Below are 26,179 nucleotides of genomic sequence, written 5' to 3'. Positions count from 1 at the left end.
AGGGTGCCTGTTCCCCCTGCCTAGGTCGCTCCCGGTCCGCCTCCCAGGCGGCAATGGGAGACAGCTGTCCCGGGGCCCTTGTTTCGGCGTGTGTCCCATCCGCCCAACGAGAGAGGGGCGGCGGGCTGGGTCGCGCGGTCCTCGGGTCGGCTACGAAGGGTCCGGGCGGGGTGCTGCACTTCGGCCGGCGGCGGACTACAGTTCCCGTCGTTCCTCGCGCTGAGGTTGGGGGTCGGGTTTCCCGGCAGTCTGTGCGCAGAATCGCTACGGGTCCTGGGAGGCGCTGGCGCCGCACAGCATTGTGGGGGTTGCGGTCCCGGCGGCGATGGGCGGGCCTCGGCTTCCCGGCGGGCTGCGCGGCGGCCGGCGGTTGTCGGCGGGGCAGTCCAGCGGGCAGCGGCGGCGGTTCCGGCTGCGGCGCAGCGGCAGGCGAGCTGGTGAGGCGGGATGTGGGGCCGCCGCCGTCTTTGCCGCCTTCTGAGGATCTGAGCACCTGCCCGGCCGAGTCCGGAGCGCGGGCCGGGCCCAGCGCCGCCGCAGCCGGGCCGCCCCCGCCCCTCCGTCCCTCGCCGCCGCGGTCCCGGCGCTCATGCGGGCCGAGCCCCGAGCCCCGCCCCCCGCCCGCCACCGGAGCCCGCGCCCGAACCCGCGCCCGCCCGCACCATGCTCAAGTGCATCCCGCTGTGGCGCTGCAACCGGCACGTGGAGTCCGTGGACAAGCGGCACTGCTCGCTGCAGGCCGTGCCCGAGGAGATCTATCGCTACAGCCGCAGCCTGGAGGAGCTACTGCTCGACGCCAACCAGCTGCGCGAGCTGCCCAAGGTGCGCCGCCGCCCGCGAGCCCCGCCGGCCCGGCAGGGCCCGGCCCGGCCGGTTTTTACCGGCCACGGCCCCACCCGGCCAGCCTCGCCCGCCGCGGGCGCCGGCACCGGCACCAGGTGGCCGTGGTCGTTAGGTGCCTGCCCGGGCCGGGGTGGTTTCCCCACCTGGAGGGCGAGCCGCAGATTGAAAGACCCAGGGAAGCGAGCCCGAGGGGGAGAGGAGGGTGGAAGGTGAAGCCGGCCTGCTCGCGGGTACTACCTTGCTGGGCTGCTCTGAAGGGGGGCGGGCCTTCTCCTCCAATTGCTTTCCTCTTCCTCCTAGGTGCCGGGTTGGGTAGGGCGCCCCTGCTAAGGTGTTTGTCCCTGACAGGTCTGCCCTCTGTCGTCTCTTGCTATTCTCGTTCGTTCGGGTCAGTCCGGTTTCTTTCTCACAAGGCCGCTTTACAGCGGAGGCTAAAGGAAGCGAGTCACAAAAGGATTTCCTTTTCCGAGACGGGGTGCCGAGTGGGCCGGTGCCTGGGGGCTGGCGGCCACGGAGGGTGTGGCTCTGTGCTGGACACAGGCGCCAGGGCTGTTACTCCGTCCCCTGCGCGGCCTGAACCTCTGCACGCAGCACCGCGTGCCCGTGGGGCTTCACTGCTGTCGTTATTCTCAGGGGTGACTGTCCGGTTCTCGCTTGGGCCCGGCGTGCTGCTGGGGTGCAGTGGCAGAAGCCACTGGAGGGGTCACCTGCTGGGGGAGGGAAACAGGCGGTCCAGGGGGCAGGCGGAGCACAGAGGGTACACAGGAGGTAGGAAACGGACTTTCTACCAACTCGGAGGGAGGTGGCTCCTCTGTTGAGTTGTAAGTGCGACGCCCGCCCCGTGGGAAGGTGGCAGCCGAGGAGCAGGGAGTGTGTCCAAGGTGACACGAGGAGACCTCGCACACCAGCAGCCGGGAGTGCAGCGAGGCGGGTGTGCAGGCCTTCCGCTCCCGCTTTCCCTGCCGCACTCAGACTGGGGTGTCGAGGCAGGGCCCCGGCTCCCTGTGCGGCTCAGAGTGGGCGGAGGCCCCGGGGACCCGGGGTCTGGGAACTTGTCTGCTCCGGAGGGGCCTCTGCCGCAGGGCTCAGCCCCCGGCCCCACCCCCGCCCACAGCCCTTCTTCCGGCTGCTGAACCTGCGCAAGCTGGGCCTGAGCGACAACGAGATCCAGCGCCTGCCGCCCGAGGTGGCCAACTTCATGCAGCTGGTGGAGCTGGACGTGTCCCGCAACGGTGTGGGGCCGGGGCGGGTCTGGGCGGGACCCCGGGGTGGCCGGAGGGGCTCCGAGCCCCTGGAGGCGGCGGGTGCCCCCGTGACCCGTGCTCCCGCCGCAGACATCCCCGAGATCCCCGAGAGCATCAAGTTCTGCAAGGCCCTCGAGATCGCAGACTTCAGCGGGAACCCCCTGTCCAGGTGAGTGGCGGTCGGCGGGGGTGGCGGTGGGGGAGGGAGGCCCCAGAGCCCCGGCCCAGACGTCTGAAGCCCCCCCCCCGGCACAGGCTCCCCGAGGGCTTCACTCAGCTGCGCAGCCTGGCCCACCTGGCTCTGAACGACGTGTCCTTGCAGGCGCTGCCTGGGGACGTGGGCAAGTGAGTGTCCTTTGGCTTGGGGGCCGGGGGGGCTCGGCCCAGCCCTGCTCCTGCCCCCCTCACGCCGCACCCTGGTCTCTTCCAGCCTCGCCAACCTGGTGACTCTGGAGCTCCGGGAGAACCTGCTCAAGTCTCTGCCGGCGTGAGTGGCCGGGCGCCCCTCACTGGTGGCCGCGGGGGCTGCGGCCCTGGGGGCTCGGGCCCCACTCCGGAGAGGAAACTTGCTCTGTGTCCTGTGCAGGTCCCTGTCTTTCCTGGTTAAGCTGGAACAGCTGGATCTGGGAGGCAACGACCTGGAAGTGCTGGTGCGGAGAGGGCGGGGCCGTTGTGAGGGGCCACGGCGGGCGGGGCGGGCCGGCAGGCGAGCCTTGGTCACGCTTTCTCTCCTGTCCTCCCAGCCCGACACCCTGGGGGCTCTGCCCAACCTTCGGGAACTGTGGCTGGACCGGAACCAGCTGTCGGCACTGCCTCCGGTGAGTGAGGGGGTGACCACCCCTGCCCTCGCCCGGTCAGCCGCGCCCTGACCCCTGACCCTCTGCACCCTGCCCAGGAGCTCGGAAACCTCCGGCGCCTGGTGTGCCTGGACGTGTCCGAGAACCGGCTGGAGGCGCTGCCTGCAGAGCTGGGGGGGCTCGCGCTGCTCACGGACCTGCTGCTGTCCCAGAACCTGCTGCAGCGGCTGCCTGATGGCATCGGTCAGTGCCAGCTGGGCCCGGAGGTGCCCCCGAGGAGGGGTCAGGCCGAGGTCGGGATGGGGTAACCGCAAGCACGGGGTGCTTGGGGTGCTGAGCTGGGGCCGCGGCCCTCAGGGGCTCGCGGGCAGAGCTGACAGCTCGTCACCTCGAGAGGTGGCGGACACGAGGGGGTGGGGCCGGCAGAGCGGGGGCAGGCCCTCCCCCCCACTCAGCCCTGTTGGCACGATACCCCGGCACCAGGTCAGCTGAAGCAGCTGTCCATCCTGAAGGTGGACCAGAACCGCCTGTGTGAGGTGACCGAGGCCATCGGGGACTGCGAGAACCTGTCTGAGCTGATCCTCACAGAGAACCTGCTGACGGTGGGCTTGGCCCGGGGCTCTGTCCCTGGGGGGGGTCGGTGTCAGAGCACGGGGGGGCCGAGAGCAAGGACAGGGTGCCACCCTGCGCTGGAAGCCGGCCACTTGCTTGGGTGGGAGGCCCACGGGAGGGGAGGGCACCCAGGACCACCTGCGGGCTGCCCCGGGAGCCGTCGTCTCCGTCTTCACTCCCAGCGGCCCCTGACCCTCCCCCCTGCCAGGCTCTGCCCCACTCCCTCGGAAAGCTGACCAAGCTGACCAACCTCAATGTGGACCGGAACCGCCTGGAGGTGCTGCCGCCTGAGATCGGGGGCTGCGTGGCCCTCAGCGTCCTGTCTCTGAGGGACAACCGCCTGGCCGCCCTGCCGCCCGAGCTCGCCCACACGACGGAGCTGCACGTGCTGGACGTGGCCGGGAACCGGTGAGCGCGCGCTGCCCCCCTGGCCCCCGGAGCTGGCCGGCCGCGGCCCCTGAGCTGACCTGTTGCGGCCCCCAGGCTGCAGAGTCTGCCGTTCGCGCTCACCCACCTCAACCTGAAGGCCCTGTGGCTGGCTGAGAACCAGGCGCAGCCCATGCTCCGGTTCCAGACGGAGGACGACGCCCAGACGGGGGAGAAGGTGCTCACCTGCTACCTGCTGCCCCAGCAGCCCCCGCCCGGCCTCGGTAGGTTGCCGCCAGGGCTGCGGGGGAGGCCCGGGGTGGGCGTGGCCTCGGGCAGGCTGGACACTGACGCCCCCTCCCGCAGAGGGTCCCGGGCAGCGGAGCAGCCCCTCGGAGAGCTGGAGCGATGCCCCTCTCGGCCGCGTCAGTGTCATCAAGTTCCTGGGGGCCCCCGCGAGCGACGAGGAGGCCGAGGAGGCCGCTGCTGAGAAGCGGGTATGGGGGGGTGGGGTCCCTGGGCGGTGGCCGGCTCCCCACCCCCACCTGACCCTGCCCTGCCCGCCCTCACCCCTGTGCCCACTGCAGGGCTTGCAGCGCCGGGCCACGCCGCACCCCAGCGAGCTCAAGGTGATGAAGCGGGGCATGGAGGAGCGGCGCGGCGAAGCCTCCTGCAGGCCCGGCCCGGGGCCGCCCTCGCCCCCGGAGGAGGTGACTGGGGCACACGACGCGGAAGGGACTCCGCCGTCGCCCTCCGGGAGCTCCGGGCATTTCTCCCGTCCTGGGCGTGGGCCTCCGAGGGTCCAGGGTCGGCGGGAGGCCCACAGAGGGGGCTGGCCCGGAAGGGGGGTGGGCAGAGCCGGGGATGTGCCCGCCTGTGGAGCAGGACCGGGGTGGGGGACGGTGCCGGGCTGGGTGCTGGGGAGCTCGAGGTGGAGGCACACAGGGTAGGAGGAGCATGGGGGGTGGGGGTTCAGGCTCTATTCTGCCCTTGGGGGCACAGGGATCTGGGCCTGTGGGCTGGTATCTCCCTTGGGTGCCCACCCATCTGGCACGGGGGTTACCAGCTTCTGTGAAGGGGGCTGGGGCCAAAGCCCGGCAGGCCCCGAGGTGCTGACACAGGAGCGTTTGGGAACAGGCAGGGGAGCTCCGGCCATTGAGTGCAGCCCAGCACCCGCGCCTCCTGGGGGGCTCACGGCGGGCCCGTGTGCAGCGCTCAGCCACTGCCCTGGGAAGCCGTCAGGGCCCCTTTGGGGGCGTGTGCCCACGGCAGGCCCTTTGGCCTTTCTCAGCCACCAGTTTCTTGGGATCTGGTTCTGTCCTCGCTTTGCAGGCTTTTTCAGAAACGCTTTCGGGGGGCGGCGGCGAAGAACTGGGGTTCTGTGCCTGCAGTTCTACTTGGCGGCAGTGGGGCTTGCCTGGGACAGTGACTGAGCACTGAGCCCACCTCGTCTGAGGGGCCTGGGCAGCCATGGGCGCTGAGCTCCCCAGGGCAGACAGGCAACCCTCGCCGCCTGACCGGCCGCCCACCCGACTGTCCCCAGGAGCGGAGGCTCAGCAGCAGGTCCGGCCTGAGCGAGGACTCGCACCTGTCCACCAGCACAGCCTCCCCGGGGGAGCCCGAGGGCCTGCCGGCCGAGGGGGAGGCGGAGCGGGAGGCGGAGGCGGGCGGGCTGCGCCCCCCGGAAGCCACGCTGGCTGCCCAGGAGGAGGCCGAGGAGGAGTCCTACGAGGAGGTGAGTCCCCCTCCGAGGCCACTCCTCCGGGAGTGGGCGCTGCTTGTGCCCGCTCTCCACTGCCCTCCAGAGCGGGGGTGCCAGCAGGACGCCGGGGGCAGGTGGGGTGCCAGGAGGGCGCTTCCCTCGGTGAGCTCTGCAGGTGGGGGGGCGGGGGGCACGCCCCACAGGCCCCCTTGCAGATGGCCCCCCGGGCCTCTCCCGGTCCCAGAGGCCCTGCTCAGAGCCCGTGCCTGCGGCAGGCGCGGTCTCCCAGTCCACCCGCAGTCCCCCACCCGCGGTCCCCCACCCGCGGTCCCCCGTGGAGCTCCGCAGAGCCCCCGTCTGCACCCCCTGCCCGCTCCCCTTGGCCCCTGGGCCGGGCTGGCCGCCCTCACGCCTGCCCCTTGCAGCCCACGGTGCGGTTCGCGGAGGACACGCTGCTGCTGCCGGGGGACGACGGCGGGAGTGAGGACGGGCCAGCCGAGGCCCCCTGGGCGCCACCGGCTGGGCGGCAGCGACTCACGCGCAAAGACACGCCCCACTACAAGAAGCACTTCCGGGTCTCCAGGCTGCCCCAGCCCGAGGCTGTGGTGGCCCTGCTGCAGGGGGCCCAGCCGGCCGGCGAGGGCCCGGCGGGGGCCGGGGGCTGGCACAACGGCCCACACACCCCCTGGGTCCCTCGGGCTGAGGACGAGGGGGACGACGAGGAGGACGAGGAGGAGGCGGTGGCTGAGGAAGAGGACGAGGAGGAGGAGAAGGAAGAGGCCGTGGTCTCTGTGCCCTCTGTCAAGGTGGGTTCTGCCCCTCCCCCCAGTTGACTCAGAGCCCCGGCCGGTATTGCCGCTGGGCCTCACCAGGCCCCCAGGTCTGTGCCGGTGTCGTCGTGGGGGCACCCTGGGCTCGGTGTGGGGGCCCTTCCCAGGAACCACTGACTCCACCGTCCTCCCTGGCCTGGGCCTCACAGCCCAGCTCTCTGCCTCCTCCACAGGCTCCCTCGGGGCAGGGGTCCCGCTGTGCCCTTCTGCTGGCCCTCGGGCCCTCTCACGGGCCCACAGGGTCCTGCCTGCCCCCTGGGGACGCCCTCCCCCCCACGGCACCCACCTGTGACACTTCAGCGGCTCGTCCCTGAGCTTGACGTGATGCCGTGGTTGCCGGAGGGGTCCTGGGGGTCCATCTGGGACCAGGTCCGGCCCCCTGTGGGCCTGCATTCTTACCCGCCAGCCCTGCCCTGCCCTGCTGGTGGCTCAGCAGCAGCAGCCACACGCGCCGGGGACGAGGGGCTGGTGCTGAGGCTTTGGGGGCTTGGTGTCGTCTCCCTCTTTTTCCTGCTGGCGCGGGGCCGGGCGCGGTGGTGGCGGGGCCAGGCGCTGGCTCACCTGCATGCCCTCGCCGGTCCTGTCCTGACAGGGGGTGTCGTTTGACCAGGCCAATAACCTGCTGATAGAGCCCGCACGCATTGAGGAGGAAGAGGTCTGTACTGGCCGCTCCGCGCTGTACCCTGCCGCTGCCACTCGCTTCTGGGGCTGCGGGCTCTCACGCTGCCTCCCCCACCCCTGTGCTGCCTCCCCCGTGTCACTGTGTCCCGGAGGGGCCCGCTGACCCTGCAGCCCAGAAGGCGAGGCGGGGACGGGGTGCTGGCCTCCAGGCAGGGGCAGCCAGTCTGGCCGGGGGTGGGGGACGTTTCCTGCCGTTCCACCCGTCTGGAGGGCGCCTCGGGCCTCACCGCCCACAAGCAGGCACCCCTCGGGCCGCTCTTCCTCGAGCCCTGGGCTGCCGCCCTCTGCCCGGCAATGCCCGCCTCGCCTGGCTGCTGCTGTGCCTGGGCAGAGGGGTCCCTGGCAAGGACTGGGCCCTCCCCGCCCCCACCAGCCCCCCCAGAACCCTCTCTCAACACCGTGTCTTCCGTTTCCAGCTGACGCTCACCATCGTGCGGCAGACTGGCGGCCTGGGCATCAGCATCGCGGGGGGCAAGGGCTCCACCCCCTACAAGGGGGACGACGAGGTGCGGCGCCCCCGCCCCCGCCCCCTGCCAGCACCTGTTGCCCTCCTGGCCCCGCGGGGCTGCTGGGGCCCTGCCCCCCCCTCCTGCCCCCAGGGGTCGGTCCGTCGGTCCGGCTGTCTCTCTCCCGCCCGGTCCCAGCCTCCCCCTCTCCCTGACTGCCGGCCTGGGCCGGGACTTGAACTCAGGCGGAACCTCAGAGGGGAGGGGGGCCTCACAGGGTGGCTCTGCGCCAGTCTGGGTTGAGAACCTCCCCTGGAGGTGGGCCTGCGCCCTGTAGCTCGGGGGACCGCAGGGGCCCAGGCCTGGCCTCTGACCACCTGGGCCACCCTGGGGGCGGGGCCTCAGCCGAGCGCCGCCCTTGGGCTCAGGGCTGCCTGTCTTCCAGGGCATCTTCATCTCCCGGGTGTCTGAGGAGGGCCCCGCCGCCCGGGCTGGGGTCCGAGTGGGCGACAAGCTCCTTGAGGTGAGTCAGCGGCCCTCGGGGGCCCCACAGGCAGGCGCCCCTGGGGACAGGGGCCGCCCAAACAGGAGGCCCCCATCCGGGTGGGCACTGGCTGCACGCACCTGGGTCTTCGGCCTCTGCAGGGGGCGCCGCTCGGGGGGAGACCCCAGAGGTGGTCTCAATGCTGGTGGGTCCGTGTCGGGGCTTCGCCTCCCACCCTGGAGCCCCTGCCTGGGCATCCGGCCGCCCGGCCCTGGCGGGCGGGCAGGGAGCACGAGGGGGCTGCCCGGGCAGGGCCGACGTCGCCCGAGCAGCTGGGAAAGCTGGGGGCGGGGAGCCTCGCGGGCCGGGGGTGAATGTGCGGTAACCCCGTGCCCTGGGTTGCGGGACTGCCCTGCTGCTGGACTGGGGCGGGCGTCTCCTGGGCTGGGGACGAGGGTGGGGCCCCGCAGGGAGCCCTGCCCCCTGTGCCCCGTTCTCTCCCCCTCGGAGGGCGCGTGCGGCACCCCCCTGGGGCCGTGGCCCGAGCTCACGCGCGCCGTGCTCTGCAGGTGAACGGCGTGGCCTTGCACGAGGCCGAGCACCACCAGGCCGTGGAGGCGCTGCGGGGGGCGGGCGCCGCGGTGCAGATGCGGCTGTGGCGGGAGCGCATGGTGGAGCCCGAGAACGCGGTCACCGTCGCGCCCCTGCGGCCGGAGGACGACTACAGCCCCCGGGAGCGGCGGCTCGGCGGCCCGCGCCCCCCCCAGCCCGAGGCCCCCGGGCCCCTCCGGCAGCGCCACGTGGCCTGCCTGGTGCGCAGCGAGAAGGGGCTGGGCTTCAGCATCGCCGGCGGGAAGGGCTCCACGCCCTACCGGGCTGGCGACGGGGTGAGCACGGCCTCGGGGTGGGCGTGGGCGTGGGGCCGGGCCTGCCTCGGCCTCCTCGCTGCGTCTCTCAGCTGCTCGGCTCACCCCCCCCCCCCGCCCCCCCCCAGGGCATCTTCATCTCCCGCATCGCCGAGGGCGGCGCCGCTCACCGGGCCGGCACGCTGCAGGTTGGCGACCGTGTCCTCTCGGTACGCGGGGGCACGGGGCCGCCCAGCACACTCTCCACCCGTTGCCCCGTGGGGCCTCCCGACCCCCTGACCGGCCCCGCTCTTGCAGATCAACGGGGTGGACATGGCGGAGGCCCGGCACGACCACGCCGTCTCTCTGCTGACCACCGCCTCCCCCACCATCGCCCTGCTGCTGGAGCGCGAGGCTGGGGTGCCCCTTCCTCCCAGCCCCTCACCGCACTCACCTCCACCCCTCACTGCCGCTCCTGCCACCACCATCACTGCCACCCCTGGGGACCCCGGACCCGTGAGGCTGGCTCCCAGCCTGCTTGCCGCCGCCCTAGAGGGGCCGTACCCAGTGGAGGTGAGACCCCAGCCCTCCCCAGGCCCCATGGCTCCCAGGAGGGAAGGGGTGCTCAGGCCCGGGACTCCTGGGCATCGGGGACCCTGTGCACCCTGCATGGCGCCCCCCGTGGAGGCCGGCACAGAGACCGCGCTCCCACACCCCGGCTGCGCTGGCAGGCCTGCCGCCCCTCACGCCCCCGGTGTCCCCAGGAGATCTGCCTGCCGCGAGCCGGGGGCCCGCTGGGGCTCAGCATCGTCGGGGGCTCCGACCATTCCAGCCACCCGTTCGGGGTCCAGGAGCCGGGCGTCTTCATCTCCAAGGTAGGGGGGCCCCAAGATAGGGGGACCCGGTGCCACTGCGCAAGGTGGGCCCCCAGGCCGTGACGCTGAGGCCCCGCCCCCCCCGCCCCCCCAGGTGCTGCCCCGGGGCCTGGCCGCACGGAGCGGCCTGCGGGTCGGGGACCGCATCCTCGCAGTGAACGGGCAGGACGTGAGGGAGGCCACACACCAGGAGGCGGTCAGCGCCCTGCTGCGGCCCTGCCTGGAGCTGGTGCTGCTGGTGCGGAGGGACCCGCCCCCCCCGGGCCTGCGGGAGCTCTGCGTCCAGAAGGCCCCCGGGGAGAAGCTGGGCATCAGCATCCGGGGGGGCGCCAAGGGCCACGCGGGGAACCCCTGCGACCCCACCGACGAGGGCATCTTCATCTCCAAGGTGAGGGCTGGCCTGCCGGGGCCCGGGGCTGGCGAAGGCCCCGGGGCAGCCGGTCCTGAGGCGGCGGCCTGGTGTCCCTGCAGGTGAGCCCCGCGGGGGCCGCCGGGCGCGACGGCCGCCTGCGGGTGGGGCTGCGGCTGCTGGAGGTGAACCAGCAGAGCCTGCTGGGCCTCACGCACGCCGAGGCCGTGCAGCTGCTGCGCGGCGCGGGCGACTCCCTCACCGTGCTCGTCTGCGACGGCTTCGACCCCGGCAGCGTCGCCCCCTCCGAGGTCAGCGGCCGGGAGCGGGTGGCGAGCTGGCCCGCAGGGGTCCAAGCACGGGGCGGGGGCGGGGGACACGGCCCGGCCCACCTGCTGCGGACGTGTCGGGCTCCGGGGCTCGGGGACGGGGCGGGGAGCTTGGGGGCTGGGGGCTGAACCCCTGCCTCCCCGCGGGTGCCCCTGCACGGCTGTCGGCCGGGACCAGCTGGCTTAGAGCCAGGCGTGCAGTGGGGAGGGTGCCGTCCACGCGTGGGCACCCAGGCGACTCGCCCGGCACCCCTGCCCCCCTGAGCTCTTCCTTAGCGAGGAGCTCGCTGCCGGGCCTTCCCCGGAGAGGAGGCCTGTGCGGGGCCCCCGCCAGCCCCACGGCCTGCCTCCCGTCTGCCACGCGTCCTGGACAACAGGCCAGGTCCTGGAGCCCCTCCCCCACACACTGAAGAGGGGCGGGGGCACACTGTCCCCGTGTTCTCCCCACAGCCCTCCCTGGGGCCCCACGGGCACGGGTGGCTGTGCGCCACAGCGGGTCCTCGCAGGGGCCCGGCCTCCCCACGCTGTCCCAGGTCCCTTCCCAGCCACGCCCCTGGTGCCCCGGGGACCGCGGCCTTGTCCCGTGGGCCCTGCTTCACCCTGTGGTCCAGCGTTTGCTGTAGCTTCTCGTTGACGTTTTGAGAATTGGGGGACTGCTGCTCTGGGTGGCCCGGGAGAGCTGCCAGGGACGGGCACGTGGGCGCAACCGTCTCCTCGCGCCTGGGCACGAGGGGCTGGGGCTCAGCCCGGGGAGTGGGGTCTGCACCGCCGGCCCCTCCTGCTGCCGCCACCTCAGGTCCCGGCTCCACTGGGCACGGGCAGGGTGCTCTCTGGACGCAGTGGGTCGCAGCCTCCTGGGGCAGCTGGGCGACTCAGCGGGAGACGGCAGGGCACACCGCCCCCTCCAGGCCTGGTTGTGCCCTCAGGGGGCGGGGACAAGGGGGGGCACTCCTGTACCCGGGCTCCTTCCGTCTCCTCCCTGGCCTCGCCTCACCTGCCCGGGTTCCGTGCCTGCCAGCAGCCTGGTCTGAGGGCCAGCCTGGGGACTTCGGTCACCCCGCCCTTCGTTCCCTTGGCCCCATGGTCCCGGCTCTGGGCGTCCGTCCACAACGTCTCCTGCGGCCCTTGTCCCCAGCCCTGCAGGCGGCACCCTGGGCGCCCCCTTTGCTCACTCACTGCCTCGAGCGACAAGCCGGGGTCTTGGAAGGCCCCCCCCCGCCAGTGGCAGGGAGGGGGTTCCGAGTTAGGGGTGGCGCTGCCGGCCCCACAGTCCCTGCACCCCGAGGAGCACTGTTGGACCCCCAGGAGGGGTGTTCGGGAGCCGGGACTTGGTTCCTGGGTGTGCGTGGCCGCCAGGCGTTCCGGGTCAGGACCCCGCAGCGGAGGTGGGTGCGGCCGTGTGCACACGGCCACCGCTGTCCCCGGAAACTCGTGGGTCCACGGCTGCCGGACACCCCCCAGGCCGCTGCGGGGTGTCGAGCAGACATGGACCCTCAGGGCGCGTGGCCACCCGTGCCGGCCCACCAGCCGCCGCTCCCCAGCTCGGACGGCGCCAGGCTCCTCTCGGTCAGGGTCCAGGCCCGCCGGGTGCTCCCCTCACAGGCTCCAGGCACGCCTGTGGGTGGCACCCTGCATCCCCGGGAGCCCAGCCGTCACTGCCCTCGCCTCGTGGTGCAGCTCTCGGCTGGGGCTCCAGCCTCACCCACGCGCACGCCTGCCGCCTCCTCAGGGGTCGCCGGGGGTCATCGCCAACCCCTTTGCGGCCGGCGTCGGCCGCAGGAGCAGCCTGGAGAGCGTCTCCTCCGTTGACCGGGAGCTGAGCCCCGAGGGCCCCCACAAGGTCAGAGCCGCCTGTGGCCCGCGGCCCACGCCCCAGGGCTGGGAGCCAGGCGCCATGGGCCCCTGAACGCCACCTGCTCTGCCCACAGGACAAGGAGCCGCCCGGACAGACGCCGCCGTGGGGACCGGAGGCCATGGTGAGTGTCCGGCTCTGCACCGGCCTGGCACGCCAGCCCTGGCTCTGCACCGGCGGCCCCTCCTCGGGGCGCCACTGGGTGGGCGTGGCGGGGGCAGTCATGTCTGGCCCCGGCCCCAGCCCCAGCCCTACCCCCGACACGGCTGGGCTGCGGCCCCTCCTCACCACCCGGCCGCCTGCCGGCTCTGGCTCACCGCCCCAGAGTCCCTGGGTGGCACTGGAGCTCCGGCCTCTGCCCGCCTGTTTGTCAGCCCCGTCCCTGCCTCAGCTCCCTCTCTGCAGCCGAGACCTGCAGGACAGAACTCCTGGGTGGGCGCCACAGGGGCCCCGGGCCTGGGGCCGAGGCTGCAGGGGAGGGCCCTGGCTGGGACGGGGTGGGGACTGGCATCAGGGCCCGCAGGGCCTGGCTGGCCAGGGGAGCCCCGGCTGGAGCCCCCTCCTGGCCTGGCACAGGTCACATCCCCCTAATCTCCAAACCAAGCCACGCAGCTGGTGCTGCTGGTGCCTCTTTATCCCTGAGAACTGGAGGTTTGCAGGGATGGGGGGCTCCTGTGAAGGACTTAGGGATCAGCAGACTGGCTGTGGGAAGCCCGAGCCCCTTGTGGTCAGCGGGGGTCCCGGAGGGTTCGGGGTGGGGTGGGCGCTGCCACTGTGGGGAGGACAGGCTGGAGCAGTGGGCGGCAAGGGGCCATGGGGAACGGGAAGGGGCAGCAGGGACGGCTGGGCGGGGTGGCAGGTGCTGTTCGGGTCTCACTCCCCCAGAGACGGGGATAGCCCTACAAGCCAGTCCGGCCAGTGCCACCGGGAGGCCCCACAGGAGCACAGGTAGTGGGCGGACGGGGTGCCCGGACGTGCAAAGGGCCGGCAGCACCCTCCCCCGCACGCTGGCGAGGAGCAGCCAAGAGCAGGAGGCGTGTGGCAGGGGTGGGGGCCCGGTGTCCTCTGACCAACTTTTGGCGAAGCTCTGGGGAGGCTGGTGGGCATGGGGCCTCCCCAGACCCGACCCTGTGGGGCGTCCACCCGGGGCCCTGGCCGGGCACGGTCAGCAGCAGCAGGGACGGTCCCCTGCCCTGCACAGGCCCACTCTTGCTCCGCCCCATCTGGCCACAGTCTGGGCCAGCTGAGCGTCCCCCTCTCCTGGGAAGCTCCGGGCTGCACCCCATCAGAGACGTGCGCCTTGGGGCGCAGGGCAGGGGCCCAGCACGCCCCAGGCCTCCCATGCCCCCCAGCATTTGAGAGGGGCTGTGGTGCTGGCGGAGCAGCAGTCAGGGCCCCTGGGACGTCCTTTGGGCTGCGGTCGGGTCTGGGAACTGAGGACATGCCTCTGTGCCACCAAGGCAAGCCCCCCAGCTCCTCCTGACCCTCACCCGCCTGGCTCCCCCAGGTGCCCCCCCGAGGGAAGCCGGCTGAGGCGCCCTGCTCCCCTGGCCACCAGCAGGTGAGGACCCACCGGGTGGGATGGGGGCCCATGCTGACGGTGCACAGCCCCAGGCACCCTCCTGGCCGGGCCCGGCCAGTGCTGGGGCGGAAGCTCCCGTGGTTCCCCTGGGCAGACGGGGCTGGGCGGTCCAGGTCTCCTGCCCAGCACCTGGGGGCCCACTTGGCCCTGCCCCTCCCCGTGGCCTGAAGCTCCCTGGCTCTGCTGCAAGGGGACCCTGGTCACCCGCCCTGCTGCCACCGTGGCTCCATCTCTCTCTGTCTTTCTCCTTCCATCCCCTCACCCCTTCCCTGCACCCCTGGCTCCCCCCTCCGGCCCCCACCCTTTGCAGACAAAACCGGGGGTGATCCAGCCACTGGCTCAGGTCTGGCCCAGGGGCTCCCCGGCCCCCAGGGGCAGAGGCAGTCCCCTCGCTGTGAGTGCCCTGACCCTCGGGGGGCGGGCGCAGGGGCCATCAGCGGGAACAGCTGTGGGCTGGGCGGGTGGTGGCCGCAGTCTCCACAGCTGTCCCCGCACGGCTAACCAGAGCCTTGCCCCCCAGCCGCCCTCCCCGCCCTCCCCGGACGAGCTGCCCTCCGACGTGAAGCGGGCCTACAGGACCTTCGCTGCCGTGCCTGGCCCACACCCCCCGCAGGACGAGGCCGCCCCAGTGAGTGCGGGGCTGGCCAGGCACATGCTAGGGGAGGGAGCCGTGCGCCCCCCCCCCTCCCCCCCGTCTCAGACGCCGCCCCTGCCCCCCGCAGCCCCCCACGCCCGGGCCCACCGCCTCCCCGGAGCAGCTGTCCTTCCGAGAGCGGCAGAAGTACTTCGAGCTGGAGGTGCGGGTGCCCCAGGCTGAGGGCCCCCCCAAGCGCGTGTCCCTGGTGGGTGCTGACGACCTGCGGAAGATGCAGGAGGAGGAAGGTGAGCCGGCGCTGAGCCCCGGCGGGCGGGGGCCGGGCCCGCCCACTGGCCTGACCTGCAGCCCCGCCCCCAGCCCGGAAGCTGCAGCAGAGGAGGGCGCAGACGCTGCGGGAGGCGGCGGGCCCGGGCCCGGACTCCGAGGCCCCGGACGACAGCGGGGAGCCGGAAGAGGAGCCTCCCTGGGCCGCAGGCTCCGCCGCAGGGTGAGGCTGGGGGAGGGGGCCTGGCACCCACCTGCTGCTACATGTGCCCCTCCCGCCGGCCCCCGCCCACCTGGACCCTGTTCTGTCCCCTGACCCAGGCTTGTCCCATCGTCCCCGCCGCCCCTGGGGAGCAGCGCCCCAGTGCGGACAGCCAAAGCCGAGCGACGCCATCAGGAGCGGCTGCGCGTGCAGAGCCCTGAGCTGCCGGTGCCGGTGCCCGAGCGGGCCCTGTCCCCCGCTGAGCGCCGGGCCCTGGAGGCAGAGAAGCGCGCCCTGTGGAGGGCCGCCAGGTGAGGCTCGGGGCCTGCGCGCCCCTGCCCCGCCCACTGCCCCTGCCCCGCCGGCCCACTGCCACGCTGCCCTCTCCGCAGGATGAAGTCCCTGGAGCAGGATGCTCTCCGTGCACAGATGGTTCTCAGCAAGTCCCAGGAGGGCCGGAGCAAGCGCGGGCCCCTGGAGCGGCTGGCCGAGGCCCCCTCCCCCGCGCCCACCCCGTCACCCACCCCCTTGGAAGGTCCGTGTCTCCGAGGGGCGCCGGGGGCGTGGCCTGCAGCGCAGACCACTCCCAACGCCCGTTTCTTGTCCCCCCAGACCTCGGCCCCCAGACCAGCACCTCCCCTGGACGCCTGGTGAGGACCAGCGGCCCCCTCGCCCACACTGCTCCCCCGCGGCGCGGGGGCGGGGACCCAGGCCGCGCCCCCCACCCCCTGCTCAGCGCCGGCCTCTGCCTCTCTCCCTCACGCTGCCCTCTCAAGGCCTGGTCTGGGAGGAAGTTCGACTACAGGGTGTTCGCCGCCCTCCCCTCTTCCAGACCTGTCTGTGACCTGCAGGTACCGGGCCCTCCGGGCCCTTGGGCCGCAGCCCCGCGGCCGGCCCCGTCCCCGCCTGCAGCGCCTTCCCCTCTCTCTGGGGCCGGACCGCTCCTGGGGTGCGGGGCCGCCCCAGCCCGGCTCGCGAGGGTGGTGTCAGGCGGGTCGGGGGCAGAGCCCTGACCCAGCCCTTGTCCCCACCACAGTCCCCGGACTTTGCTGAGGAGCTGAGGTCCCTGGAACCGTCTCCCAGCCCGGGTGAGTGGCCAGGCCAGGCTGGGGTGGCACCCTGGGTGCCCGGCCCCCTCGCCTCACTCCCCCCGCCCCCACCCACCAGGCCTGCAGGAGGACGGAGAGGTGGCCATGGTGCTGCTGGGCAGGCCCTCGCCGGACGCCGTGGGCCCCGAGGAGGTGACGCTGTGCAGCAGCCGCCGCCCGATGCGTGCAGGTCGCCGTGGCCTGGGCCCAGTGCCCTCTTAGGGGGCAGGGACCCTCCCCCAGACTCGGGGTGGGGGCCCCCCAGCTCCAGCACCACCCTCGCCCCGAGTCTTTTAACCTGGGTGTTAGCGTTTTAAAGAAGACCCCTCAGGAGTTCTGGCCTCTGACTGCCTGCCCCCTCACCGCGCCCCGGCCGGGACCTCTGGCGAGACTGTAACTAGTGACGTTTGTACAACCAAAGACTCTATTTTGTGGTTTAAGGAGAATAAAATTGACTACGTTTTACCTCGGTCTGAGTGCGCACCCACACCCACCGCCCCTGCCCGCCGAGGCTGAGCAGGCTCCTGGTGGGGGGCCCCAGCCCCTCACTGCACCCACCGCTCCATGTCAGGGGGGACTGGCCAGCCTACCTGCCGGCCCCCGGGTGGGGACACCCCGCCCCAGTGCCTGCAAACTGGTGTCTGACCGGGCTCCCGCCTGCCTGACGGGGGCTGTGGGCGTGCACGCTGAGTCCCCACCCCCACCCCTGCCCAGACACACAGACACAGACACAGCGGCCGACTGAGGGCTTCGCTTTATTGGTGCCGGGCGCTACCGGCCCCCACTGGGCAGCTGCACTCGCACAGGGAGCAGGACCTGCAGCTGCTCGGCGGGGGGCCACCGGGCCTTGGTGACGAAGAAGAGGCAGAACTGCTCCAGGCGCGCCTCCTGGAACTGGGTGGGGCCGTACTCCGGCCCGTCCTCGGGCCGGAGCAGAGACAGGTACCTGTCCTGCTGCAGCAGCCGGCGGCTCAGCAGCTCCTGCGCCAGGCCCGGCTGCACCGCCTCCAGCTGCTGCTGCACCACCGGGAACAGGTCCACCTCCCGCAGGTCAAACACCAGCGGCTTCCCGTACCTGCAGGCAGGGCCTGTGGTGAGCGGGGGCGGGGGCGGGGGCGGCGACCCGGGGCGGGGCGGGGCGGGGCGTGTGCCCCTCCCCCCCTCACCTGAGTGCTCCCAGCAGCGCCAGCCGGACCCGCTCGGGCTGCAGGTGGTCCGGGTTCAAGGTGTCCAAATAGTTGGTGTCCTGATAGCGCAAGAAGGTAGCCGCCTGGCCCGAAGGGTCGATGACGAGAGGCCACCTGGGGGCGGCCACAGTCACGGCCGGTGCGCAAACCCTCGGCCTGCCCCTCGCCCGGCTGCGCCACTGACCGGCCGTCGGCGCGGAGGCGGCCGCCCACATCCTTCATCAGCACGTCGTGCAGCTCGGCGACCTGGCACGCCAGCCCCGGGGGCTCCTCCTCCCCTGCGGGGACAGAGGGTGAGGCGGCCCCCTGGGGCTCCCAACCACGCACCGCCCCACCCTCCCTGCTTCTCCCGCCCCCGGGCCGGCCCAAGCCCCGCCCACCCTGCTGGGTCTGCTCCCGCAGCTCCAGTCTGGCCAGGGCCAGGGTCTCCTCGGCTTTCTGGGCCTCCAGCCGCAGCCTGTCCACTTGGGCCTCTGCGTCCTTGATGGCCTGGGGGAGGGGCCACACTCCGCTCGGACCGCAGCTGCACCCCTCCGCTCCCAGAGCCCCGGCCGCCCCGCCGTGTTGGCCTGGGGGGCGAGCGCTCACCTGCAGCGTGAGCTCGGCCAGGCCCGCACGCCTCCGCTCACACTTGTCGTGCTCGGCGATCCTGCGGTTCAGCTCGCAGTAGGCCTGCTGCAGCTGGGGCGGTGGGCGCTGAGGCTTCCAGGCTGGTCCTGCCCACGCCCCGCCGCCCTGCACCTGCCCCGCCCCCGCTTCCGCCTCCTCCTCAGCTCCAAACCCGGCCGGCCCCGGCTTCTGGGCCGCAGCTCACTTCTTTGTGGCGCTGCTGCTGTTCCTTCGCCAGCTGCTGCACCTTGAGGTTCATGCTGGGGCGGAAGGGCACGGGTCAGAGCAGCCCTTGGCGGGGCACGGGGTGGGGGGCCCTCCCCGGGCTCACCGCTGGGCCTCCGCCTCCCTGTGCCGCTCGGCCTCCTGGGCCCGGCGCTGCCGCTCGGCCTCCATGTTCCGGAGCATGGCCTCCGTGAGGCTCAGGTCCCAGGACCGCAGCGCGCCGGCCACGGCGTCCAGCGAGGCCACCTGGTGGCAGGGTCCTGTCAGGGTCCGCACCGCCGGAGCCTGGGGAGGAGGAGCTGCTCCTCCCGGAGAAAAGGCCGAAGCCACTGGGCCCCCCAGGCCCCACCCCCCCAGCCACCCACCAGGCAGTGATGAAGGGACCCAGACTCTGGGTTCTCGGGGGACGGGACGGGGCGCTGGACCCAGCTGCTAACTCCACGAGTGTTTCCTTTGCGGGCAGTTGAGCCGTGCGGCTCTGACTTGTACTTTACGGAAGAAGGGTTAAAACGTGTGAAATCAAGGAGTGGGCACGGGACGGGGTGGGGGGGGCGGCAGACGAGCGGTGGCGGGGGGGGGGAGACAGGGGAGCTGGGCAGGCGAGCGGCAGCGCCAGCGCCCGGAGGAAACCGGGAATCCTCACTCCCGAGAGCAGCAGCGGCCACCGACCGACCGGCAGGACTCCGCCAGAACCCTAGCCGAGGAGTCGCCTGCGCACCCTCGGGGAGCCCCGGAAAGCCCCCTTGTGAGCGGGGGGGGGGGGGGGGGGTGCTGAGATGCAGGGAGCCCAAGAACTTGCAGAGATCGGTCTGCGTGCAGAGCGGGGACCCACAGGAGACGGAGCAAGCGAGCGGCCAGACGGGGGGAAGGGCACGGCGTGGCGGCGGACAGGAGTGAGACCGTGCCTGCGTGGGTGACGGCACGGATGGATTGAGTGGTTTAAAGAAACCTCCACCGCAGTGACCGGGTGAACGGGTGAAACGGAATTAACGCGTGAGAGAGACCCACGCGGGAGTCGGCCCGTTCCAGTCTGTCCTGACGTCCCTTCCTCGCCCCCCCGCCCCCCCCCCAGGCCCAGGCCCCTCTCACACAAGGAGCTTGGCCACCACGCGGCTCGGCTCCAGCCCCCTGGGGACCGCCGGTCTACCCTCCCATGTCCCATGTCCGGGGCTTCAAACCCGTGTCTCCCCGGCTCCGTCTCCATTCTGTTGTTCCCGGCGGGGGGCCCTCCCTGCGGGGGCTGCGGCCAAACGTGTCCCCTCCGCTTGCCGGCGCCGTCGCTCCCTGAGTGGCGCTTCTGCTGGCGTCCTCTGCTCACTTCCAGACCGGGGGGCGGGCCGGGTCACCGCGGGGCTTTGAGAGTCCGTTCCCACAGGGACCCCCTCTCAGACTCGTGGCCTGCAAATGCCCTCCCGGCTGTGGCCTGTCTTGTCGTCTTCCTCACGGAGCGAAGGTTTCCCATCTGGACGGAGTCCACCCGTAGACTCTTTCTTTCACGGGTCGTGCCCTTCGTCCAAGAATTCTTGGCCAGCCGTGGGTCTCGGACATTTTCTCGTGTGTTCGGCCAAAGCTGCTACAGTCCGGGCCATCCACACTCAAACCTGTGGTCCGTTTTGAGGCCCTTGTTCTCATGAGGTGAGAGGTCAGGTCCATTTCCCTGCCCGTGACGCCCAGCGCTCCAGCCAGCGCCGCTGGCTGAGAAGACTGTCCTTTCTGGCACCCAGGGCGCCCCCAGGCGCCACTGGCCCACCCCTCCCCCACCCTGTGTGCTGCTCTCCTTAGGGCTCTGTCCCTGGGACCCCCCCTTACTCCCTGGCCTGCTGTGCCCCCCCAACCCCAGGCACCGACTGTGTTGAAATGTCTTCAGCACTCCTCAGACAGCCCCCTGAGCACGCTCGACCTCTCGGGGGCCCCCAGGGCCCCCGAGTGTGTATGTGGAGAACAACCAGCCGAGAGCCAGGCCCCTCCCGGACCCTGGAGCAGCCCCCCGTCGCCCGGCCCCTCTGAGGAGGCGGCCAGGCCCTTTGACCTCCCGGCCTCCTTCGGTCTGTGAGGCCGAGGGCCTGCCACTCGCCCTGCGCACCCACCCAGGGGTGTTCAAGGGAGGAAGACTTCCGTTCAAGATGGCGGTGCGGGCACGCATGGCTCGTCTCTTCACAAAACCGCAGCAAAATTACAGCTAAAATATAGAACCACTGTCACTCAGAAATGGCAGAAATCGAGTTGACTAGAAGTTGGACAACTATGGAGTTAAAACACATTCACCCAAACTGGTAGCAGGAGCACAGATGTGGAACGGGCTGGCCTCTCACCCACGTGTGGTGGATGAAAATTCGGGGGGGGTATCTCAGGAGCGAGGGGTCCTAGCCGCACACCAGGCCCCCCAGCCCAGGATTTCAGGGCCAGGAAGAGAATCCCCCACAGTTTCTGGCTGCAGAAACCAGTGGGGGATTGAGTCGGTGGAGGAGACGTCTGGAGCCCCAAGCAGTTCCTCTTAAAGAGCCCACCCACAGACTCACCCACTCAGACTCCCTCCCTCTGGGCTCCAGCACCGGGGTGGCAGCTTGAAAGGCCCCAGTGGCGCGAAGGATGGAACTGAAGTGTCTGGCGTCAGGGCGACCAGCGGCCATGGTCCCTTTTCTGGGCCCTCCCCCCACAGACCTTGTAGGCTGGCACCATGTCTGAGACTCCACCAGCTTGCCTAACACTGTTTGGCTTGCCCTGGAGATTCCCTGAGGCTCTGCCCCACCAACCTTTGGGCCCACCCACACTGCTTTTCCATATGAATGACGGGTCTTGGCTCATGCATCACAGCTTCCTAAATCCTCTCAAACAAGCAACAGTTGGTCTCAGTGAGCCCTGGGCTGGGAACTAGCAGCAGCCAGCCCAGATTCCCAGCTTGGCCTCACCTGGGAGTCTCCAAGCCCAGCACAAGTAGCAGCCATCTCAGATTGCTTTATAGCTGAGGCAGGGTGGCCCCAGGAAAAGCACAGGTGGGGGCTGACCTTGGCCTGCACCACCTGGGAAACCCCAGGGGCCAGTGTACGCAGTGGACAGCCACAGACCACATCGGAGCACCATCACCTACCCCTGCACAGCTGATCCTCCACGGAGGGCAGAGGTTGGTGGTCAGTGGTCACAGCCAGTCCTTGCAGCTGACTGGCCTGGGTAAACCCCTCCCACTGACCTGCCAACAGCAACCAAGGCTGAACCACAAGAGGAGCGTGTACTCAGCCCACACGAAAAACACAACTCGAGTACCCAGCTTGGGTGACAGGGGAGGCTGTGCCACTGGACCCCACAGGACACCTACTGCATGAGGCGACACGACCAAGACACGGAGTCACAGCAGCTCTACTTAATACACAGAAACAAACACAGGGAGGCTGCCCAAACCAGGAGACAAAGAAACACGGCCCAAAGGAAAGAATAGGACAAAACTCCAGAAAAAGAACTAAACAAAAAGGAGATAAACAACCTATCAGATGCAGAGCTCAAAACACTGGTGATCAGGATGCTCAAGGAACTCAGTGAGGACCTCAGCAGCATAGAAAAGACCCAGTCAGAAAGGAAGGACACACCAACGGAAATGAAGAACAATTTACAGGGAAACCACAGTAAAAGGGATGAAGCCGAGAAGCAGACCGGCGACCTGGAACACAAGGAAGCAGAGAACGACCTCACGGCGCGAAGGAGAAGAGAGAACCCAGACAAGAAACAGGCGCACGGCGCAGGCAGCCTCTGGGCAGCTTCGGGCCGCCCAGCGTTCCCGTCACGGGGGTGTCAGAGGGAGGCGAGAGAGAGCAAGAAACTGGACACTAATTTGAAGAAATAATGAAAGAAACCTCCCCTAATTTGGTGAAAGAAGTAGACACGCGAGTGCAGGGGGCAGAGAGTCCCAACGAGGCCACACAGAGACCCGTCGTAATCAACCTGCTGACGGCCGGCAGGATGGGAGAGGTGGGAGGGGGCTGGGGGAGCGGGAGAAGGGGGAGGGGTTCAGCGGCACAAGCAGGTCGTTGTGGACCGGCCTCGGGGTGTGAGGTGCAGTGCAGGGAAGGGAGAGGCTGCAGGACTCACGCGAATGACCCACGGACATGAGCCAGGGTGGGGGGGTGGCCTGGGGGAGGGGGCGTTCCTGGGTGGAGGGGGGCAACGGGTGAAAAACCAGGACAACGGTAATGGCATAATCAATAAAATATAATTAAAAAATAAAAGATTACCACTAAAAAAATAAAATAAGCCCTGGCTGGCGTAGCTCAGTGGATTGAGCACAGGCTGCGAACCAAAGTGTCGCAGGTTCGATTCCCAGCCAGGGCACATGCCTGGGTTGCAGGCCAGGTCCCCAGTAGGGGGCACTCGAGAGGCAACCACACACTGATGTTTCTCTCCCTCCCTTCCCCTCTCTAAAAATAAATAAAATCTTGTTTTAAAGTTTTTTTTTTTTTTTAAGAAAATAAGTGGCACTTGGCCACCCGGCTCCCCACCACGCCCACAGGCCCTGTGGGACACGGCCTCCCGGCCAGGGAGAGCCCTCGCACCCGCAGCCAGGCTGGCCCCAGCGGGGAGAGGCGTGGCTGCCCGGTGGTCCCTGGGAGCCCAGAGCAGCGGGACTGCAGAGACAGGGCGCGCTGAGAGTGAGGGGCGCGTGAATGGGCCAATCCCAGAGGTAGCCGGCCTCAGTTTCCCCACCTCTGAGGGGAACACCCCTTCCCAAGGTGGACGCCAGGCCCCCACCTGCTCCGGGGTGCTCCCGTCGTCCGCGTACACGCGGGGGTCTGCTCCGAGCTCCAGAAGCACCTCCACAGCCTCCAGGTGGCCGCCGAAGGCGGCTCGGTACAGCGGCGTCCGGCCGAAGGCGCCCTGCGGGAGGGGTGCCCTGAGCCGGGCCCGCCCGGGAGCCGCGCCTGCTGCCCGCGGCCCCTGCGCCCACCTTGCAGTTGGGGCTGGCGCCCTGCTCCGCCAGCAGCCTGATCGCCAGGGGCTGCCCGCCCGCCGCCGCCTCGGACATCGGTGTGTTCCCACGGGCGTCCTCGCACTCCAGCAGCGCCACGCGCTGCTGCCGCCGCCTCACCAGGCCGGCCTCGTCGCGGCCCACGCCCTCGCGGGTCAGCAGCTCCTCCACCTGCACCAGGGCAGGGTCACCGGCGCCCCGCTGCCTGCCCGCCCCGCCCCGGCTCCATGCCCCGCCCCCGCCCCGCTGACCTCCCGCAGGATGGCGGTGATCTCCCCCAGGTTGCCGTCGAAGGCCGCGTCCAGCAGGCGCGCCTGGCGCTGCCGCTCCTCCTGCCGCCGCTGCTCGGCCTTCGCCTCCTCCTCCCGCTGGCGGCGGGCCGCCTCCCGCTCCCGGCGCACCAGGGTCAGGAAGGCCTGCGGAGGACACAGCCCTGAGGGGCCAGGGTGCCGCGCCTTCACCCCCGGGGCCTGCCACCACCACAGGCCCGGGGCGCGGGCTCCGGGGGCCCGCACCTCCCGCTGCAGCCGCTCCATCTGCTCCAGGTACTCCTGGCGCTCCGCGCGGCGGCGGGCGAGCTCCGCCCTCGCCCGGAGCCGCCGGAAGGCGCACTGGATGACGGTGGCCGCCTGGTCCTCCGCGGTGGGCCCTGGGCGGGGAGAGGGCTCCTAGACCCAGGCTCCCGTCCAGGCCGCTGCTGGGCTCCCGCGCCGGGTGTGTGAGCGGCGCGGCCGGAGCGGCGGGCCACGCCCACCGGACCCCACCGAGGGGCGAAGGTCCCAGCCCCGCAGGCCCGGCCAGGACAACCCGGCCACCGCCGGCAGGGAGCGGAGGAGCAGGGGCGAGGAGGCCCCGGGAACGAACGGGAAGGTTCCGGGTCTCCGCAGGAAGGCCCCAGGCGCAGCTGGGACCCCGCCAGCCCCCTGAGCTGCACCCCCCGCCCCTCCCGGGGAAAGACACGCTGCAGACACGGGCGGGACACCCAGGAAGGCTGAGGCAGGGAAGCCGCCGTGGACCCCACGGGACCCGCGCCCGGGAAGCGCTGCAGCAACGCACCCGAGGCTGGCTGGCCCACAGGGCGGAGTCGGGGACTCAGCCACCAGCCGACCGGCCCGGGAGAGGGAGCCCCCGCGGGGGCGCCACCCCACAGCTCGCAGGGCAGCCCGGCCACCTGAGTGCGGCCCGCCCCAGACCGGCTGGGTGCCACTCAGGAGAGGGCTGAGGGGCTGCTGGGCCTAGCCTGGGCCACGGGAGGGGGGTTCAGGTGTCGATGGCGCCCGGGAAGCCCCGTGGAGGCCGTGTCAGGAAGACAGGACCGGGGCTCAGGCCGGGGGCTCTGGGCCCGGGGAGGGGGAGAGAGGCCCGGGCACCACGCCCCCTTCTCCGGGGAAGGCTGCCAAGGCCGGCTCCCGCCACAGGGGGGCGACAGCGCTCCGGGTAGAAGCCGGGCCGGCCCCCAAGCCCGGGTAGCGGGAGGGTGAGGGGACGGGGTTCCCAGTGAGGCTGGCCCCCCCCCGGGGGAAAGCAGGTGCTGGGGAGGTGGGAGCAGAGAGGACGGGGCTCCCCACTTGTTCCCGGGAGGGGCACGCAGCTCTGTGTGCAACAGGCTCGTCCCCCAGCACATTCACACGCAGGCTCGTCTGCACACGCACGCACCCTGCCGCACACACACGTGCACGCTCGCTCCCCTATTCACTCACACGCACACCCTGCAAGACCCGGCCTGGGGGGTAGCCTGCTTCCCAGCAGCCAGCCCCCAGCCCTCCCCACCCCCCGCTGGCTGCGGAGCGGGGCGGGGCGCGGCTCTCACCTGCAGGGGCCTCTGGGCGCTCCGGGGTGGTGGGCCCCAGCACCCGCGGGCCAGTCTTCGCAGGCAGCTGCTGGCGGCTCTCTCCCGGCCTCGCTGGGGGTGCGGGACGTGAGTGAGGTCAGCGTGTGCACCCATCCCCCCACCGACCTCAGGAGACACGTACGGTCGCCCGTGGGGCCCCTGCTGCGTCCCGGCTGTTAGGGCGCGTCCACCCCCCGGACAGCTTTAACGAGCGGCCAGGCCGCGTCCCACACGGCACGCACAGGGCACACACGTGTGGCAGGGGCGGTGGAGCCCTCGGCAGGCACCAGGAGGCAGCGCAGCCCTGCAGCTGGGCCCTGAGGCCCCCGGGGGCTGGGGAGCCCAGGTGTGCCGGGGTCTCTGGCGGGTGCCCCGCTGCTGGCCCTTGGCACCCTCCTCCCTTTCTGTGTGTCCACCCAGTGCAGGGCCGGAGTCCCAGCTGGACTCCCCCCCCATCCCCAGCCTCCGGGGCAAAGGCTGAGCCCGGGGCGCAGGCAGGGCCGGGCCGGGCCGGGTGAACCGGTCCAGCCAGTGCAGCAGAGCCGGCAGGCGGGCCTGGGCGTGGGTGTGAGTCAGCCGCCCGGCTGGGGAAGCGCTGGGGCGGAAGCCGTCCGGAGCCTCCCTCGCAGCCGGAAGCCCAGGGGACGCTGACTCTCAGGCTGGCCCCATGTCCCCCACGCTCAAAGGCTGGCTGGGGGGGGTGCTCCTCAGGGCTCCAGCCCCAGGGGCACAGCAGCCGGACCCCCAAGCAGGGTGGCCTCCAGGGCCCCTGCGGCCCCACCTCAGTCCCCAGACCCCAGGGCGGGCGGGCCCCCGGAGCCCCCAGGCTGGGCCGGAGGCTCCGTCCTCCCCGCTAGGCTCCCAGCGCTGGGCGGCTGTGCCCGGCTGGCCTGGGGCTGCTGCTCCCTGGGGCCCTGGGCCAGTCCCCCGCCCTAGGGGGTCGGATGGCCTGCTGCCACGGAGGGCCCCGACAGGATGGCCAGTGCGGGCGGGGGTGCAGCTCCTGGCCCGGGGGCTGGCATCTGAGCCCTGAGACCAGGGACGGGAGGGGGTGGGGTGCCCGCCCAGGGCAGGACGGGACTCGCCCTGCGCACAGCGGCGGTCTGGCGGCGAGCGTCACCTCCTCCAGCTCTCCCGTCTCCCTCCCCGTCTGGCCGGCGAGCGAGGCCCATGGCCCATAACGTCCTGTGCCCTGTGTCAGCACGTTAGTCAGCCTCCGCCGGGCGAGCCGCCGCCGCCGCCAGGTCCCTATAAACTCCGCGGCGTGGCTGGGCTCGCCGAGTTGGCCCGCGAGGCCCACAGGCAGAGCCAGGGCCAGAGTCACGGCGCCGTGGGCACCAGCCGAGGGGCAGGGCAGGCACGAGGGACAGCGGCGGCCGAGGGC

General features: G+C 71.5%; 2 protein-coding genes across 11 annotated transcripts; one reads left to right on the top strand and one right to left on the bottom strand.

Moving 5' to 3' along the window:
- The first annotated feature begins 634 nt into the window (after positions 1 to 634).
- On the top strand, positions 635 to 16,454 carry SCRIB (scribble planar cell polarity protein). Of its 10 annotated transcripts, none has more exons than XM_036031574.1 (37): positions 635 to 822; positions 1,958 to 2,075; positions 2,178 to 2,256; positions 2,343 to 2,432; positions 2,518 to 2,574; positions 2,674 to 2,737; positions 2,831 to 2,905; positions 2,983 to 3,127; positions 3,368 to 3,486; positions 3,705 to 3,904; positions 3,980 to 4,146; positions 4,229 to 4,359; positions 4,450 to 4,572; positions 5,406 to 5,597; positions 5,990 to 6,370; positions 6,987 to 7,049; positions 7,492 to 7,581; positions 7,967 to 8,044; positions 8,575 to 8,892; positions 9,000 to 9,080; positions 9,169 to 9,423; positions 9,615 to 9,725; positions 9,820 to 10,113; positions 10,197 to 10,385; positions 12,133 to 12,243; positions 12,332 to 12,379; positions 13,763 to 13,816; positions 14,148 to 14,231; positions 14,358 to 14,465; positions 14,560 to 14,719; positions 14,793 to 14,922; positions 15,057 to 15,212; positions 15,294 to 15,436; positions 15,514 to 15,551; positions 15,678 to 15,752; positions 15,938 to 15,989; positions 16,069 to 16,454. In XM_036031574.1, exons 1-37 carry the CDS (start codon positions 664 to 666, stop codon positions 16,209 to 16,211), a joined length of 4,881 nt encoding a protein of 1,626 aa, XP_035887467.1. In that variant the 5' UTR covers positions 635 to 663; the 3' UTR covers positions 16,212 to 16,454. The 10 variants fall into 10 exon arrangements, 9 of the variants coding, with proteins under 9 accessions (XP_035887467.1, XP_035887466.1, XP_035887464.1 ...); XM_036031573.1 differs by having other exon boundaries at positions 15,021 to 15,212; XM_036031571.1 differs by having other exon boundaries at positions 7,005 to 7,049; positions 15,021 to 15,212; positions 15,514 to 15,752.
- A 270-nt stretch (positions 16,455 to 16,724) lies between these two features.
- IQANK1 (IQ motif and ankyrin repeat containing 1) lies at positions 16,725 to 24,892 on the bottom strand (the record flags this gene model as incomplete). The annotated part of the gene is made up of 12 exons (XM_028533614.2): positions 16,725 to 17,064; positions 17,156 to 17,290; positions 17,361 to 17,454; positions 17,557 to 17,665; positions 17,765 to 17,857; positions 17,991 to 18,045; positions 18,117 to 18,256; positions 22,748 to 22,873; positions 22,944 to 23,135; positions 23,216 to 23,380; positions 23,480 to 23,613; positions 24,775 to 24,892. Coding segments are annotated over 12 exons (1,665 nt in total), but the record flags the coding sequence as incomplete, so codon positions are not given.
- Between the last annotated feature and the right edge of the window lie 1,287 nt (positions 24,893 to 26,179).

The sequence above is a fragment of the Phyllostomus discolor genome, chromosome 7, assembly GCF_004126475.2.
Source record: "Phyllostomus discolor isolate MPI-MPIP mPhyDis1 chromosome 7, mPhyDis1.pri.v3, whole genome shotgun sequence".
Lineage (NCBI taxonomy): Eukaryota > Metazoa > Chordata > Mammalia > Chiroptera > Phyllostomidae > Phyllostomus > Phyllostomus discolor.
The sequence above is the reverse complement of the archived record's forward strand: the minus strand, read 5'-3'. Positions and strand labels throughout refer to the sequence as shown.